Below are 18,762 nucleotides of genomic sequence, written 5' to 3' on the forward strand. Positions count from 1 at the left end.
TTCATTTATATTTTTAAATTTTAATTAAATTGTACGAAAGAATTAAATTAATTAATTTTTTTAAATTATTTAATCTTCAATAAATTTTAAAGGAAAAATTATAAAAAGGAGAAAAGAAAAAATAGAACAAAAACTAACTGCAAATAGACGTCCGGAATACAAAGATTATTAATATAGAAGAGTATAATAATATTTTTATTTTCAACAATCACAATTATTATTTAGTAAATCGTTTTAAATATTCACATAATAATAATTATTATTAAATTTAAAATTATACATAAAATTATAAAAAGGTAATTATTCCGAAAATTTTTATAATAGTAAAATTAGATTTTTACTAGTATTGGATTATTCCTAATTCAATTATTATTGAAATATATTAATATATATCTATATATTAAATAATATAAATATTGTATTTAAATACTGCTTTTATTTAATACTATTTCTAAATATTGTTTGTAAATATTTTTAAAAATCGTCATTTTATATTATTTTTATTTAAAGTGTAGAAATTTCCATTATTAGTTTTTTGTTTTTCTTAATAGTAAGAGATTTAAAAAAAAATGAGGAATTGTTGAGAAATGTAAATTGAATAATAAATATACGTATATAGTACAAATATATTTAGCAGATATGCACTTCGTTCATTAGACACAAACATTGAATCGTTGGAAATATAATTTTATCGTCATCATATTTTACACAGATTGAATAAAAATGTATAATATATGGCTATTTATAGTCTTCTTTTGTTCAGTTTTACAATTTTTTTTTTCATTAATTATAATTCATTATAATTATAATTATTTTAAAGAGAATTCTATAATAATAATTGTGCTATTATAAATTTTTCTATTTCTGAAGATTCTTTGACTTTTTTTATTTTGAAGAAAAAAAATGAAAATTTGCACGAAGAAAGCTCTACTTAGGCAATTTTTCTACCTGTTATACTCTTCTTTTTTTGGCACATTTTTTTTTATTAGAATTTTAGGCGCGCTTTTTCAGGTACTGCATTTTAGATTTAAATCAATATAGTTTCACTTAAATTTAGATTTAAATCGTGTAAATTTTAAATAAATTTTATAATTTATAATTTATAGTTTCACTATATAATTTAGATTAAAAAGTAATTTCACTAGAATTTGGAAATAATTTTCGCTAAATTTCGCTATAATTTTGTTCTAAGAGATTGAATAATGGCGTGAGATTTGAATTGAAGAAAAAACAGTATATATTGTCTGATTTGAAGGCAGCAGTTGATTTTGAAATTTCGTCGAAAAAGGTATATATTATTATTATTATTATTATTATTATTTGTAATCGTTCTTAATTAGAATAAAGAAGTTGAAACATTTATTGTTATACAATATACACAATAGACAATTATTTAGAGCTTTAAAAGCTTTCTCGCCCTTCGTTTTTGTTTTTAGAAAACTTTGTTTTTTTCACTACGAAAGGTCTTTCATAAAATGCTTCTTTTTGTACAAAAATTTATACGTATAGCAAAAAAGAAAGAATAACTTTGTTCGCACGACAAAGTTTTATTTCACAAAAAACACGTATTTATTTATTCGATGGTAGAAATAATTAGTTAAGAAGAACTAGATGATTTTCATTAATTAAGGAACAATTGTGTAAAAACGATACAATTATCGTAAAATTCTTTGCAGGCAGTGCGATAAATTCTTTTCAGAACAAAAAATAAACACATTCCCTAGTATTCAATGGTGGCTGTAAATTAATTTTCCAAATCGTAAATTTTCAAATAAAAAGAAAGGGAAATTTATATTTGTTGAATTTATTTCCAGGAGATAAAGAAAAAGGTATGAATCTAAAAATAGTTCGATACTTGAAATACTGATAAGTCATGTCAATGAAGAGTTTATCGAACTTTTTTTGGGGATGTAATTTCACTTGAAGTAAAGTTTCTTTTTTTTGGGGGAAACGCACGTCTTTGGAAAATTAGCTTCGGATGTTTCTTTTTTTTCTGGGGGGTAAAATTTACAGCCCTCTCCTTTCATTCCCTTATTTGCTTTCTTTTTCGCCGATAAAGAAATTCGCTAGGGATTTGACTTCAACAGTGGACCCCAAACCATTAACTAAACTTTTTTTCCTCTCTTTTTTCTTTTCCTTGTTCAACCAACTGGCCGTCCATTTTAACTTTGCAGGAAGTAAATCGCTTCCTCCAAATGGCAAAGTTGTTTCCATTGGTTCGAGAAGCAAATTCAGTAATCCCAAGGATTTATCAAGAACCACTGGGACTTCCTTTTGTTGTCAAACGACGTGACTCGATTCACTCGACGACGTGTCATGACGAAATTCAGAAATTATTTTCCGGACATTATGCCGGTTTGTGGTGTATCAAACTTTCCATAATAGAAGATGATTTGTCGAGTCCTCACGACCGGCTTGAAGTTCAGCTGACGCTTGTGGTCCACGAAAGTCCTCGTAACCATCGCCTCCCGATATTACCAGAAGTTTTCCATGATTTATATTATTTTGTTGAACATTGCCCGTGTCATAGGTGTAGCGACTCATTTTTGGACGAGTATCATTTTTTGATTGTGTCGACATTTCGACGCATGTTAAAAATCTCACGTGGCCAGTGTGTCCATGAGGAACGCCTGAAATTTTTTAAATTATTATTTTTTATTTAATTTATCAGAATAAATTTTCATTATTCTTAAATTTTACAAATGTTTTACAAAATTCTTACGAAATTAGTTAAATTTTTTAATATATATTTAACTAGTTTTATTAAAAATAATGGATTTATATAGAAGAATTTTAGTTAAAAACACTAAAACAAATTGAATTTTGAAGCAATTATAAATGATTGCAGAAATTCAATTATTTTCAAAAGTAGTAAAATTCTTCTTAGAAATTCAATTATTTTTAAAAATTTTAATAAAATTCTTGTCAAAAGTTTAATTATTTTCATAAATAATAAAACTCAATGCTGAATTTCAATTATTTTTAATACAATTTTAATGGAATTCCTCGAAAAAAGTTATTATTCTTAAAAATTTTATTAAAATTTATCAAAGAAATTTAATTATTTCAATAACTTTTGCTACAATTTATTTATTAGAATTTAAGTATTATTTTCAATAAATTTTTAATTAAATTTCTTTAAAAAATTAAATTATTTTCAAAAATTTAAATTAATTCTTTGCTTAACAATTCCAAATTATTCTATTATTTTTATTAATTATTTCTATTATTTTTATTATTATTCCATTTAATAAAATTCTTCGCAGAAATTTAATTATGTTTAAAAATTTACAAATATTCTCGTCAAAATTTTAATTATCTTTATAAATAATAAAATTTTTCTCCTAAATTCAATTATTTTTACAAATAATAAAACTCATCGCAGAATTTTAATTATTTTTAATACAATTTTAATCAAATTTCTCGAAAAATGCAATTATTCTTAAAAATTTTATTAAAATTTGTCAAGAGAATTCAATTATTTAAAATTTGTTGATAAAATTCTTTATAAAAATTCAATTTTAAGAAACATATTCAATTGTTTAATAAAATATTTATTTTTATAATTAAATAATTGAATTCTCGTAGAATTTTCCAATAAATATTGATTTAAAAATAAATTTCAAATTAAAATCTTTGAAAATTTGAACCTTTCATACTTTTAAGTTTAAGAATTCCTATAGAATTAATTTTTCTCAATAACTTTAACATTTTTTTTAATTATTTGAAGTTTTTAATTTCTAATATATTTAATTGAAGAATTTCAGAATAATCGAAATTTCGTAAAATTTAATTGTAAACAAAAGAATTTGAAAACAAATAATTATAAAAATTATATTATTATTGAATAATAAAAATTTTTATTAATTAATTAAATAATTTTAATTTATTTTATTAATTTAATTAAATAAATTATTTATTATACAAAACCTTTATAATTTAATTTGTTTCATTATTATAAGTACAAAATATGATTAAACAATAAAAATATTTAAAAAAGAAAGATTGAAAAATGAAAATATATTTGATTTGATTATTTGAATATTTGAATTTAAAAATTCGTGAAACTGCGCATGCGCAAAAGGTCACGTGATCTTTTAAATTTTAACTCTAGTATAATATTAATTTACAGAAAGTTTATTACTTGAAAAATAAAGAAAATTTGAGTATTCACTTATTTAAATAATATGATTTATTATTAATAAGCTTTAACAGTCTGAAAAGTGGATAAATTCGTAAAGAAAGTGTTATTCGAAAAGTGATTCGTTCATTTGGAGTTATGAATAGTTGGCAACAGTGCTTTGAAAGCGCAGCAAGCTTCACTTGCTTTGCGCATGGTTTTAACTGTTTGTTGTGCTCCCGTTTTGCTGATTGTTTTTTCTTTAAAAATTATGTTTTAAACGAGAAGTTTTTCATAAACTAACTTAAAATCCTAAAAATTAAATCAAGTGTAACATATATTTGTGCAGATGCAATTGTGGATGAAGAGGATTCTCATTAATTCACTCCATTTTCTTTTTGGATCAAGTGATGAACGCAATCTCATCACGTGTCTACAATGCCGGTAAGATTATACATTTTACAATAATTCTAATAAATTGTTTGAATTATTCAATAATACTTTCAATTACAAATTTTGATTTTGTCGCGTGTATTTTATTTACATTCGGGATTGTTAGTTCAAGAATTAGAAAATCTGCATTATTGTCAATGTTTTCCACGTGTCGTAATGTGATGTGAGAAAATTGATTGTTTTTTTATGGTTATTTCTCTCGATTTGATTTATAAATTATAATCATTTCGGATTAATTACTTTTAATACAATTTTTTACAAATTAAATTATTTACAAAATTTACTTAAATTTTATATAAAAAAAATGGTGTAATAAAAAGTTAGGTTATGTGTACTGCTGTTAATAGTCTAAAATTATGCAAAAATTATTTCCTATAATATAAATTTATAAATTATTTATTACTTTATAAATAATACAAATTACAATATTCACATCTTTTAATATCGATTTTTATTGCTGTAATTCGTATTTAGTTAAATTAAATCGTAAAAGTGCAAAAATTACGTTTTAAAAAATCGCGCCATATTCGATTATATTTTTCAAACGTTGGCAACACTGACATGCAAGCTGCTGCCTGATGGCCTGCGTCACTTGCTTTGCGCATACTTGTAACAGTTGTAACTGCTTATTGTGTTTATGTTCTCAATTTTCTGATTATTTTACATAAAAAATGTGTGTTTATCGAAATATTTTTCTCGATTTCAACTGGAATAGTGAAAACTCAAATAAATATGAATATTTTGTGCAGATGTCTTTGTGGATGACATTGATTCTTATCGATTTGATCCTGTATTGTCAAGTTACGACGCATTCTCATCGTTTACGATGCCGGTAAGTTTACTTTGCACATATAATCAAATATATATTGTTTAATTTACTCATTAACCTGACTCACCTGATTTAATTTTCTTTTTATAATATTCCACTTTTGTCTTTCCTTTTATTTTTAAACAAGATTCTTTTATTCTAAACCTAACCTTCTTTATTGTTGTTGTCCATTTTCGCACATCGTGCTTCTAATTTCTAATATTTGGCGAAACTATTTTTGCTTTTTTCTACTTAAAAGTTTATTAATTAACTTCCATTTATTAATCAGAATTTTTTTTCGTTACGCATTTACTAAAAATATCGACTTGATCTTTATACTTTGTAATTTAAAAAGAAAATTTTTATTCTTAATTCGTGGAATTCGTGTGACAAAAAGTTAGGTTATATTCATTGTTACTAAAATTGTAATTGTTTTTTTTATCAAAAATATCAGTTTATCGATATTTTTGGTTTAATCCGTTTAATTTTAGCCGGAATTTAAAAAATTTAATCAATTATATTGTTTTTTTCTAGATTTTATTCCGAATTAACGACAATTATGATGGACTTTTTCCTCTTTTTTGTCAAGTGACGACGCGGTCTCTCATTATCCAGAATGCCGAGTAAGTTTACTAATATATTTTAATTTTAATATATTTTTTGCTTCAGTTATTGTGATTTTATATTTTTTTCTAAATGTTAACTTTTTTTTGCATAACAATTTTGACATTTCATTTCATTTTTACATTGAAATTCTACTCATGAGTGAATATTTTTTAAATATTTTCTTGGAGTTTTCTAGTTTATATTGAAAATATTATAAAATTCCGCAGATTAATTAATAACTTGAACAATGTGAATTAAATAATTTTTAATCGCATTAATTTATATTAATTAAAACTATATTAATTAATTAATATTATATTAAGATTAATTAAATTTAATATATAAATTAACAGAAACATAATAAACAAATGATCATTTCATGATCATTTAGCTTCCTCAATACAATATATACCTATTGTATAATTTTTTATTTTAGAATAATTATTTAAAAGTGTTAAGATACACATGCTAGTGTTCAGTCTGGTTCAGTCCCTACTAGAACGCTGGTAATTTTCAGATGATTAGAATTGTTAAATTTGGAAGAAATAAATTTTTCTTTTCGTTTTTACCAAATTTTGATTGTCTGATGGCGTACGGGTGGACCTGCTACTACTAAAAAGTTGAAATAAAATTCTCTATTCTTCAGGATTGTGTAGGTTTCAGTCCCTACTAGAACTCTGGTAATTTTCAGATGATTAGATTAAATAAATTTGGATGAAATAAATTTTTATTTTCGTTTTTACCAAATTTTGATTGTCTGATGGCGTACGGGTAAACCTGCTACTACTAAAAAATGGAAATAAAATTCTCTATTCTTCAGGATTGTGTAGGGTTCAGTCCCTACTAGAACTCTGGTAATTTTCAGATGATTAGATTAAATAAATTTGGATAAAATAAATTTTTATTTTCCTTTTTATCAAATTATGATTGTCTGATGGCGTTCGGGTGAGGGTGCTACTACTAAAAAATTCAAATAAAATTCTCTATTCTTCAGGATTGTGTAGGGTTCAGTCCCTACTAGAAGTCTGGTAATTTTTAGACGATTAGATTGAATAAATTTGGATGAAATAAATTTTTATTTTCGTTTTTACCAAATTTTGATTGTCTGATGGCGTTCGGGTGAGGGTGCTACTACTAAAAAATGGAAATAAAATTCTCTATTCTTCAGGATTGTGTAGGTTTCAGTCCCTACTAGAACTCTGGTAATTTTCAGATGATTAGAATTGATAAATTTGGAAGAAATAAATTTTTATTTTCGTTTTTACCAATTTTGATTGTCTGATGGCGTACGGGTGAACCTGCTACTACTAAAAAATGGAAATAAAATTCACTATTCTTCAGGATTGTGTAGGGTTCAGTCCCTACTAGAACTCTGGTAATTTTCAGATGATTATATTAAATAAATTTGGATGAAATAAATTTTTATTTTCGTTTTTACCAAATTTTGATTGTCTGATGGCGTACGGGTGAACCTGCTACTACTAAAAAATGGAAATAAAATTCACTATTCTTCAGGATTGTGTAGGGTTCAGTCCCTACTAGAACTCTGGTAATTTTCAGATGATTAGATTAAATAAATTTGGATAAAATAAATTTTTATTTTCCTTTTTATCAAATTATGATTGTCTGAAGGCGTTCGGGTGAGGGTGCTACTACTAAAAAATTCAAATAAAATTCTCTATTCTTCAGGATTGTGTAGGGTTCAGTCCCTACTAGAACTCTGGTAATTTTCAGATGATTAGATTAAATAAATTTGGATAAAATAAATTTTTATTTTCCTTTTTATCAAATTATGATTGTCTGAAGGCGTTCGGGTGAGGGTGCTACTACTAAAAAATTCAAATAAAATTCTCTATTCTTCAGGATTGTGTAGGGTTCAGTCCCTACTAGAACTCTGGTAATTTTCAGATGATTAGATTGAATAAATTTGGATGAAATAAATTTTTATTTTCGTTTTTACCAAATTTTGATTGTCTGATGGCGTACGGGTGGACCTGCTACTACTAAAAAATTCAAATAAAATTCTCTATTCTTCAGGATTGTAAAGGGTTCAGTCCCTACTAGAACTCTGGTAATTTTCAGATGATTAGATTAAATAAATTTGAATGAAATAAATTTTTATTTTCGTTTTTACCAAATTTTGATTGTCTGATGGCGTACGGGTAAACCTGCTACTACTAAAAAATGGAAATAAAATTCTCTATTCTTCAGGATTGTGTAGGGTTCAGTCCCTACTAGAACTCTGGTAATTTTCAGATGATTAGATTAAATAAATTTGGATAAAATAAATTTTTATTTTCCTTTTTATCAAATTATGATTGTCTGAAGGCGTTCGGGTGAGGGTGCTACTACTAAAAAATTCAAATAAAATTCTCTATTCTTCAGGATTGTGTAGGGTTCAGTCCCTACTAGAACTCTGGTAATTTTCAGATGATTAGATTGAATAAATTTGGATGAAATAAATTTTTATTTTCGTTTTTACCAAATTTTGATTGTCTGATGGCGTACGGGTGGACCTGCTACTACTAAAAAATTCAAATAAAATTCTCTATTCTTCAGGATTGTGTAGGGTTCAGTCCCTACTAGAACTCTGGTAATTTTCAGATGATTAGATTAAATAAATTTGGATGAAATAAATTTTTATTTTCGTTTTTACCAAATTTTGATTGTCTGATGGCGTACGGGTAAACCTGCTACTACTAAAAAAAGTGAAATAAAATTCTCTATTCTTCAGGATTGTGTAGGGTTCAGTCCCTACTAGAACTCTGCTAATTTCCAGATGATTATATTAAATAAATTTGGATGTAATAAATTTTTATTTTCGTTTTTACCAAATTTTGATTGTCTGATGGCGTACGGGTGAACCTGCTACTACTAAAAAATGGAAATAAAATTCACTATTCTTCAGGATTGTGTAAGGTTCAGTCCCTACTAGAACTCTGGTAATTTTCAGATGAATAGATTAAATAAATTTGGATAAAATAAATTTTTATTTTCCTTTTTATCAAATTATGATTGTCTGATGGCGTTCGGGTGAGGGTGCTACTACTAAAAAATTCAAATAAAATTCTCTATTCTTCAGGATTGTGTAGGGTTCAGTTCCTACTAGAACTCTTGTAATTTTCAGATAATTAGATTGAATAAATTTGGATGAAATAAATTTTTATTTTCGTTTTTACCAAATTTTGATTGTCTGATGGCGTACGGGTGGACCTGCTACTACTAAAAAATTCAAATAAAATTCTCTATTCTTCAGGATTGTAAAGGGTTCAGTCCCTACTAGAACTCTGGTAATTTTCAGATGATTAAATTAAATAAATTTGGATGAAATAAATTTTTATTTTCGTTTTTACCAATTTTGATTGTCTGATGGCGTACGGGTGAACCTGCTACTACTAAAAAATGGAAATAAAATTCACTATTCTTCAGGATTGTGTAGGGTTCAGTCCCTACTAGAACTCTGGTAATTTTCAGATGATTAGATTAAATAAATTTGGATGAAATAAATTTTTATTTTCGTTTTTACCAAATTTTGATTGTCTGATGGCGTACGGGTAAACCTGCTACTACTAAAAAAAGTGAAATAAAATTCTCTATTCTTCAGGATTGTGTAGGGTTCAGTCCCTACTAGAACTCTGGTAATTTTCAGATGATTAAATTAAATAAATTTGGATGAAATAAATTTTTATTTTCGTTTTTACCAATTTTGATTGTCTGATGGCGTACGGGTGAACCTGCTACTACTAAAAAATTCAAATAAAATTCTCTATTCTTCAGGATTGTGTAGGGTTCAGTTCCTACTAGAACTCTTGTAATTTTCAGATAATTAGATTGAATAAATTTGGATGAAATAAATTTTTATTTTCGTTTTTACCAAATTTTGATTGTCTGATGGCGTACGGGTGGACCTGCTACTACTAAAAAATTCAAATAAAATTCTCTATTCTTCAGGATTGTAAAGGGTTCAGTCCCTACTAGAACTCTGGTAATTTTCAGATGATTAAATTAAATAAATTTGGATGAAATAAATTTTTATTTTCGTTTTTACCAATTTTGATTGTCTGATGGCGTACGGGTGAACCTGCTACTACTAAAAAATGGAAATAAAATTCACTATTCTTCAGGATTGTGTAGGGTTCAGTCCCTACTAGAACTCTGGTAATTTTCAGATGATTAGATTAAATAAATTTGGATGAAATAAATTTTTATTTTCGTTTTTACCAAATTTTGATTGTCTGATGGCGTACGGGTAAACCTGCTACTACTAAAAAATGGAAATAAAATTCTCTATTCTTCAGGATTGTGTAGGGTTCAGTCCCTACTAGAACTCTGGTAATTTTCAGATGATTATATTAAATAAATTTGGATGAAATAAATTTTTATTTTCGTTTTTACCAAATTTTGATTGTCTGATGGCGTACGGGTGGACCTGCTACTACTAAAAAATTCAAATAAAATTCTCTATTCTTCAGGATTGTAAAGGGTTCAGTCCCTACTAGAACTCTGGTAATTTTCAGATGATTAAATTAAATAAATTTGGATGAAATAAATTTTTATTTTCGTTTTTACCAATTTTGATTGTCTGATGGCGTACGGGTGAACCTGCTACTACTAAAAAATGGAAATAAAATTCACTATTCTTCAGGATTGTGTAGGGTTCAGTCCCTACTAGAACTCTGGTAATTTTCAGATGATTAGATTAAATAAATTTGGATGAAATAAATTTTTATTTTCGTTTTTACCAAATTTTGATTGTCTGATGGCGTACGGGTAAACCTGCTACTACTAAAAAATGGAAATAAAATTCTCTATTCTTCAGGATTGTGTAGGTTTCAGTCCCTACTAGAACTCTGGTAATTTTTAGATGATTAGAATTGATAAATTTGGAAGAAATAAATTTTTATTTTCGTTTTTACCAATTTTGATTGTCTGATGGCGTACGGGTGAACCTGCTACTACTAAAAAATGGAAATAAAATTCACTATTCTTCAGGATTGTGTAGGGTTCAGTCCCTACTAGAACTCTGGTAATTTTCAGATGATTATATTAAATAAATTTGGATGAAATAAATTTTTATTTTCCTTTTTATCAAATTATGATTGTCTGATGGCGTTCGGGTGAGGGTGCTACTACTAAAAAATTCAAATAAAATTCTCTATTCTTCAGGATTGTGTAGGGTTCAGTCCCTAATAGAACTCTGGTAATTTTCAGATGATTAGATTGAATAAATTTGAATGAAATAAATTTTTATTTTCGTTTTTACCAAATTTTGATTGTCTGATGGCGTTCGGGTGAGGGTGCTACTACTAAAAAATGGAAATAAAATTCTCTATTCTTCAGGATTGTGTAGGTTTTAGTCCCTACTAGAACTCTGGTAATTTTCAGATGATTAGAATTGATAAATTTGGAAGAAATAAATTTTTATTTTCGTTTTTACCAAATTTTGATTGTCTGATGGCGTTCGGGTGAGGGTGCTACTACTAAAAAATTCAAATAAAATTCTCTATTCTTCAGAATTGAGTAGGGTTTAGTCCCTACTAGAGCTTTGGTAATTTTTAGATGATTAGCTTAAATAAATTTGGATGAAATAAATTTTTATTTTCCTTTTTATCAAATTTTGATTGTCTGAAGGCGTTCGGGTGAGGGTGCTACTACTAAAATATATTATTATATATAATTTTAAAAGTTAAATAATTATAATAGTTTATTAAATATAATTAATAAATCTTCTTTTTAATAAATCAAAATAAAAATTAATGTTTTAAAGTATTAAGATAAAATTTCAAAAAATACAAAATTTCAATTTTTTTATGAAAATCTAAAATATTTATTAATTCTATAAATATTGATAAAATATATACTTTATATACATGAATCGATTCGTTTTTATGTCAGAAATGCAATTTTGACAAGAATTAATGAAATTTTTAATATAGAAAAAAGTTATTTTAAAAAATCCAAAAATTAATTTTTTCAAAAATTAAAAAATTGTTGAAAAAATTTTTTTTTTAGATATTTTTGAAAATCCTTCTGTCTGATTTTTAGTATTCATGACCGTAATAAACCTACAAAATTTTATCAAAATCCGTCAAGACGTGTAAGAGAAAATTTGTCCACAAGAATCGGTGACATACACACACAGACACACACACACACATACATACACACATACATCCGGACATTTGTTCCTCTCGACGAATTATATATACTACACTTGAAAATTTGTAAAAATAATTGATTCTAAAAAATTCGGAAATCGACTTATAGTGATAAGGCTTCCTTTATGAGGAAGCAAAATTATAAATTTAATATATTTATAATTAAATTTACATTTAAATTAAATTAAAATTAATCATAATTAAAAATTTTTTTGAAAATGACAATATTAATTACTATTTTAAATAATTTACCTGTTACAATTGGAAGTTGGGTCATTCTTTGCGTGGAAGGTTTAATGTGAGGAATAGGCATTGTTAAAAGAACTCCTGCACTCGTTCCAATCCATAATAAGTCGTTGCAAGCTAAAAGCGCCGTGACCCTCAGACATGCGGCTTTATGTTGTCTAATTATGTCATCGCAACCTGCAACAAGATTAATATTTTCGTTAAAATAAATTTCAAAGAATTTTCTTCTCGCTCTTTCCACTCGTCCATTTGTTTCAGATTGTAGAATATAAAAATTTCTCCTTTTTAAACTTATTTCAAATGACTAAAATTAAATAAATTTAATTTATTGTAATTAGGTTAAATTTAATTAATTTTAATTCAATTAAAATTGAAATAACTTTAATTAAATGTATTTTAATTAATTTTAATTTAATTTCACTTGAATGAATATTAATTTAATTAAAATGAAATTTCGCCAGACTTAATACTTACTAGACAGCATTTTCGTTACAGCCGGGGCAATATTGATGTCCGATAAGCATTCGTAGCTGGTTGCATGAAAAAGTTTAAGTACTGCGCTATTGTGTAGGGAAATCCAAACACCCAAACCCCCTGAACTTGCCATACACGATACCGTTCGACTAGCATCATTGTTAACAGTAAAAGTATGTTCTATATCCAAAGAATAAGTGTTCAAGACTTTAATTGTATTGTGACAACCACACCACAACTTTCCCGAAACTGATAGCATTTTTGTAACAGGCGAGGTGTCTGTACTGACCGATACAGTCATAGGATCTGTCGTGTTCCAAATTCCCACTAAAAAAACAACATTTTTTTGTTACTATTATCCAAGGATAATCCTTTTTTCTCAATTTCTAAAAATTTATTTCTATTATCTCACATTGATCTCTCGAATACACTGTGACGTCCCCATTTGCCAAGGAAACAAATACTTTGTTGTCTAGATAACTGTAAAAAAAATTCAAATTTTAATCGGAATTAATTTTTATTTAAATGATAACAATCAAACTATTCTATTACTTTTACAATAATAATAATAATTACTATTATTATTATCTGTTTACAAATTTTTTTATTTTTTTAAATTACCTAATTGACATTTTAATTTTTAATTTATACAATTCTTTTATTCCTTAGTTATAAAGGAAAATAATTAATTGGCCGATTAGAAATTCATCTAATAAGATTATTTCGTTTCCGAGTATTTTCTTTTAATTTAATTAAATATTTATTTATTAATTTTTTAATTTACTTTTAATTAATTAATTTACCTTTATTGCGATAAATGTTAAATTTACTTTTGTGCTTTTATTAAAGCAATCAATTTAAATTTTCATATTTTCATATGTTCCGGAAATTCTAAACTTTCAATTGAATGAAAATTATTTATTTCTTCTTCAAATTAAAATTTGATTAAAATAATTTTGGGTCACGTATAAAAAAAATTATTAATTCCGGGTTGCCACAAGTACTGGAAAACTTTCAAATTTCTTGAATTACTAAAAAAGTTCTGCTTTCTATTATCTAAACATTTTTTTGAAAAACTCAAAAATATTTCATTCTTTTTGAATTATTATTTCATTTATTATTAATAAAGAATTGTTATTAAATAATTAATTTAGAATAGTAAATAATAAGTGAATAAAAATAATTAAATTATATAAATGAAATAATTTAAATTATTCTCTGATTAATATTTTAAAATTACAGTTGCTCTATTTTCCAGTTTATAAAATTTTCAAATAATAAGTGAATAAATAAAAATTTTAATCAAAAAAGAAAGTTACGTGAAATGAAAGTTTACTAAATAAAAATATTTTCAATTTAGATAAAAGAGAGAAAAAAAATTGATGGAAAGTAAATTAATTTGCGGGAAAAATAAACTTCACGAGAATATGGAGATTCGAAGCTTTCACAAAGGGTAAAATAATTCTCATTCAATTAATTGTTACAGGTGTTTCTAGATATTTATATTTCTCTTTAAAGATGAAGTTTATTTTATTTTATTTTTTTTTTAGAATATCAAGCAACTTTTATTGAAAGATAATTATCAGTGTTTTCTAGTCGCGGAAAAATTAATTATATATATATAAAAAGAAGCAGAGAAACCCACGTGTATGCAGCGTTGACTGTAAAAAGGGTTTAAATTTACACCGTTTATAAAGAGGTCGTTTTATGATTAAAATAGAATAGAAAGAAGAAGAAGAAGCAACCCTTGTAACGTCGATACTTTTTTACTAAACACAAAACTCAAAAAAGGGTGTGAATTAAAAATTGCTTTTCTAAAAAGTATTTTTTTTAGATTCAATTTGGAATATTGTATAGAAAACTGTCATTGAAAAATATGACAGAAATTTGTGGAATTAAAACTTATTTTAAATATCGTTAATCAATAAACATTCCCGTTTTTCTTCATCAGCAGGTCTTTTTTCACTTTAGCGTTAAATTATATAATTTTCAGTGTCGTAATTTATTTAAAATATTATGTTAATATTAAGTTGATAAAAATTAAGAGAATATATTAAATTGCGTAAATTTTTAACTCTGAATAATTCTTAAAGAGAATTTCTTACATTCTCATCACGTGAATCCTAAGGAATTGAAAAATAATCCAAATTTAACGTTTAATTCAGTTAAGAATTTTTTTTTTTTTAGTGTAAAGAATATTTTTTATTAAATACTATTTAATTAAATTAAAATGCATTAGTAACAAAAATATCGACGTTCATTACACAGAAAAAAATGTAGAGTAACTATTGCTATGTACAAAGTAATTTTTTTTGCAAGCGCATTTCTGCTTCGCAACTTTTAGAATATTTCTAATTTTTACAAAAATATACCTCGAACATAAGAACTTTTTCTCTGAAAATAGTAAAACTTGACAGAAATGGGCAGAAGTTCCTAACAGTTGAGATTTTACTTTGAAAGTATAGTAAAAGTTACTTTATTCGTTTTTTTTTCATTGTAGAGCGTATAAAACTATATAGGGGCATTTTTTTCTTCTTGAGTGTATATAGTTTTGAAGAGAAAAGAAGTTTAGATGAGGAAATCTTACATTATGCAGTTGACGTTACTGCCGTGTTGAATTTTGACTTTATTTTTCTTGATTCGAATATTGTCGCTACAATTATAGACGTGGATGCAACCATCCTCAGTTCCCAGCCACATTGTTGGCTGATTAAAGTCTTCTTCGATGGTTGCTCCATCGATACTTGACACGTCACCACCTAAAGAGGTACTCGCTGCGTCCGCGCATGGAATGTCGTCAGAATCCGAATCTTCGGAGCTCGAACTACTGAAAATGGATTAATACAAGTCAAGTATATATATATATATATGTATATACATATTAGTCAGTAGTTCCTCTTTAAGAATCGTTCATTCACCTCCTCACCACAGCATCCCTGTCCTTAATCCCTTGGGTAAAGAGCAGAAACGCAACTTTCGAGAAAGTATATTATATACTTTTTTCTCACTTCCTTAATTCTATTAATTAACAACGGAATAACAGTAATTGCCCTCCCGAAAAGTTAATTATTATTCGAAACATATTTCGATTAATCGGGGTTGCTACGCAACCTGGAAAAGTCAGGGAATTTTTATCGAAATCCTGGAAAATTGTTGTTTTCTAAAGTTATTGTGTTTATTCTTGAAATCTAAATCCACTTAAATATTTGAAAATTAATTCAATTTTAAAAGAATTGCGTTTACAATTTTCATAAGTACTAGATGAACTTTAAAAGATTTTGATTAAAAATTTTGTAAAATTTCAATTTTAAATGAATTTAATTAGAAATATAAAAAAACTTAGATTTAAATAAAATTTTAAAAACTAAAATTCATCTGAAATTAGTTATATTTTTTAATATATATTTAACTATAGTTTTAATAAAAATAATGGATTTATAGAAGAATTTTAGTTAAAAACACTAAAACAAATTGAATTTTAAAGCAATTACAAATTATTGCAGAAATTCAATTCTTTTCAAAAGTAGTAAAATTCTTCTAAGAATTTCAATTATTTTTAAAAATTTGAATAAAATTCTTGTCAAAATTTTAATTATTTTCAAAAACTTTCCTCAATTTAATGTTTTTAAATATCTACTACTTTAATAAAAATTCTTAAAAGGATTCAATTAGTTATAAAAACAAATTTAATAAAATGCTGAATTTCAATTATTTTTAATACAATTTTAATTAAATTTTTTTGAAATAATTCAATTATTCTTTTAGATATTATGAAAATTTTTCCCAAGAATTCAATTATTTACATAAAACATTCTTCGAAAGAATTAAATTATTAAAGATAAATAACAAAATTATTCCTGAAAATTCAATTATTTTGAAGCATTTTAATAAAATTCTTTGCAAAATTTAATTGTTTTCATTAAATTTCTCGAAAAATGCAATTATTCTTAAAAATTTTATTAAAATTTGTCAAGAGAATTCAATTATTTAAAAATTTGTTAATAAAATTCTTTATGAAAATTCAATTTTAAAAAACATTTAATTGTTTAATAAAATATTTATTTTTATAGTTAAATAATTGAATTCTCGTAGAATTTTCTAATAAATATTTATTTAAAAATGAAATTTAATTAAAATCTTTGAAAATTTGAACTTTTCATACTTTTAATTAAGAATTCTATAGAATTAATTTTTCTCAATAAGTTTAATGGAATTTTTTTTAATTCTTTGAAGTTTTTAATTTCTAATATATATTTAATTAAAGAATTTCAGAATAATCGAAATTTCGTAAAATTAAATTGTAAACAAAAGAATTGGAAAATTCACAAAGAACTTTTTCATAAATCATTAAAAATTATTTTAAAAAATTGAAGAATTTTAGTTGAAAATTCTAGAAATGAATAATAATCGTAATGATGAAAATAATTTTTGAAAAACTTACGATAACAAAGTAGCAAGTTTTAATTGTTATAAAACATGAAGAAAGCGATTTTCTTCCTATTTTATAACAATATTCTTATGTTATTGAATTTCAAATTTTTTAATATTTTAATTTCTATAAAAAAATAATAATTAAATATTTATTTAAAAATGAAGTTATTGATGTTTTCCTGGAAAACCTGGAAAAGTCAGTTGATTTGAAAAGAGCAAAAGCGTGGCAACCCTGATTAAATAAACTACAAATTTATACTTCGAATCAATATTTGCATGAATATTTATGTAGTCGAATTATAATTTATCTGAATTATTATTTGTTTAAATTGTAATTTATAAGTTAAAAATCGAAAAACAAAAATAGGTTAATTTTAATTATTATTAAATTTTTAATAAACGTAAATCTGTTGGTAAAGAAAATTAATTTCTAGAAATTCTCATTTATTTATAAATGATATTGATAAGAATTTTCAGATTATAGAACTTATAAATTGCAGCACAATTATTTAGTATAATTCGAAATTAGCAGAATTTTTTTCAATGAATATTAGGTCAAATATAAATTTCATTATACAAAAATTCTGTCAATTTTAAATTATATTAAATAGTAGTGCTGCAACTTATAAATTCTGTAACCTAGAATAGATTTTTGTTTAATAGAAATTCGTGATAAATAAAAATCAGTTATTTTTATATTCTTCGCTTTTTAAATTAACATAAATTATATTTATACAATCTAATTATTCTTATGGGATAATTAGACATCACAAAGTAAATACTAATATTAAAAAAATTATTGAGGAAAAAATATCAAAAATTAGTTTCAAGTTTATGAAATGAAAAATTTTGCACCACCTTTATTTATCTATTTTTTTTGTTATTGATAAAAAAGAGGAATTGACAAACCTGTCGAGTTGAATGTTTCCGCTGCTTGTTTCCGTGTCCTGAATTGAGATACTAATTCCACTTTTATTATTGACAAAGGTATTGTTGTTGGGTAGGGAACACGTTCTAACGAGGATAGAAAATAAAAAATCAAACATTTGTTTTTTTGTTCATTCGCGAAAATTATTTAATTTTTTGTGGTAAAAAAAGAGTTTAGAAGAAAGTAGATATATATATATATATATATATATATTTACCCAGAAGTAGCGGCGGGAATGCCAGCAACGCAGAGAATTCTAGCATTGCAAACACCATTGCAAGAGGTGACTTGTGGTGGTTCTGGACTAAGACTCAAGACACAAACTTGACCCACGTAACCGTCACTATTGCAGACCCAGACATCCCTTATTCCCTGCTCGTTAGCTAAAGTGGGTGCTGCACATGTAAATTGAAGGCCAGCCCGGGTCTTTCGAATTGGCAAAGGTCCTACGAATTCAGGACAAGGTCTTCGATCGGCTGACAAAGCTGAAAAATGGATGATTTTTTCCCTTCAATTATCGAAATTTGAATTCTGTATC

The 18,762-nt window shown here is 25.3% G+C and overlaps 2 protein-coding genes across 7 annotated transcripts in view; one reads left to right on the plus strand and one right to left on the minus strand.

Annotated features, from left to right (window-relative positions):
• Nucleotides 1-608: 608 nt before the first annotated feature.
• The window catches only part of LOC122512228 (rho guanine nucleotide exchange factor 17), a 70,812-nt gene continuing 52,658 nt past the window's right edge, over nt 609-18,762 (minus strand). For 3 of the 5 annotated variants that reach the window (XM_043627957.1, XM_043627958.1, XM_043627959.1), the window contains exons 18-24: nt 18,442-18,709; nt 18,206-18,310; nt 15,453-15,692; nt 13,278-13,345; nt 12,866-13,192; nt 12,398-12,574; nt 609-2,630 (exon numbers count right to left, since the gene is read on the minus strand). In XM_043627957.1, the coding sequence (XP_043483892.1) occupies nt 2,368-2,630; nt 12,398-12,574; nt 12,866-13,192; nt 13,278-13,345; nt 15,453-15,692; nt 18,206-18,310; nt 18,442-18,709 (1,448 nt within the window). In that variant the 3' untranslated portion in view covers nt 609-2,367. The remainder of the gene's footprint in view (nt 2,631-12,397; nt 12,575-12,865; nt 13,193-13,277; nt 13,346-15,452; nt 15,693-18,205; nt 18,311-18,441; nt 18,710-18,762) is intronic. The other 2 variants (XM_043627960.1, XM_043627961.1) reach the window with 2 other exon arrangements.
• The window catches only part of LOC122512238, a 76,560-nt gene continuing 61,946 nt past the window's right edge, over nt 4,149-18,762 (plus strand). Inside the window, exons 1-3 of one of the 2 annotated variants that reach the window (XM_043627974.1) lie at nt 4,149-4,564; nt 5,323-5,405; nt 5,916-6,004. In XM_043627974.1, the coding sequence (XP_043483909.1) occupies nt 4,531-4,564; nt 5,323-5,405; nt 5,916-6,004 (206 nt within the window). In that variant the 5' untranslated portion in view covers nt 4,149-4,530. The remainder of the gene's footprint in view (nt 4,565-5,322; nt 5,406-5,915; nt 6,005-18,762) is intronic. The other variant, XM_043627973.1, reaches the window with a different exon arrangement.

Source organism: Leptopilina heterotoma, unplaced genomic scaffold (assembly GCF_015476425.1).
Source record: "Leptopilina heterotoma isolate Lh14 unplaced genomic scaffold, ASM1547642v1 Lhet_95, whole genome shotgun sequence".
Classification (NCBI taxonomy): domain Eukaryota; kingdom Metazoa; phylum Arthropoda; class Insecta; order Hymenoptera; family Figitidae; genus Leptopilina; species Leptopilina heterotoma.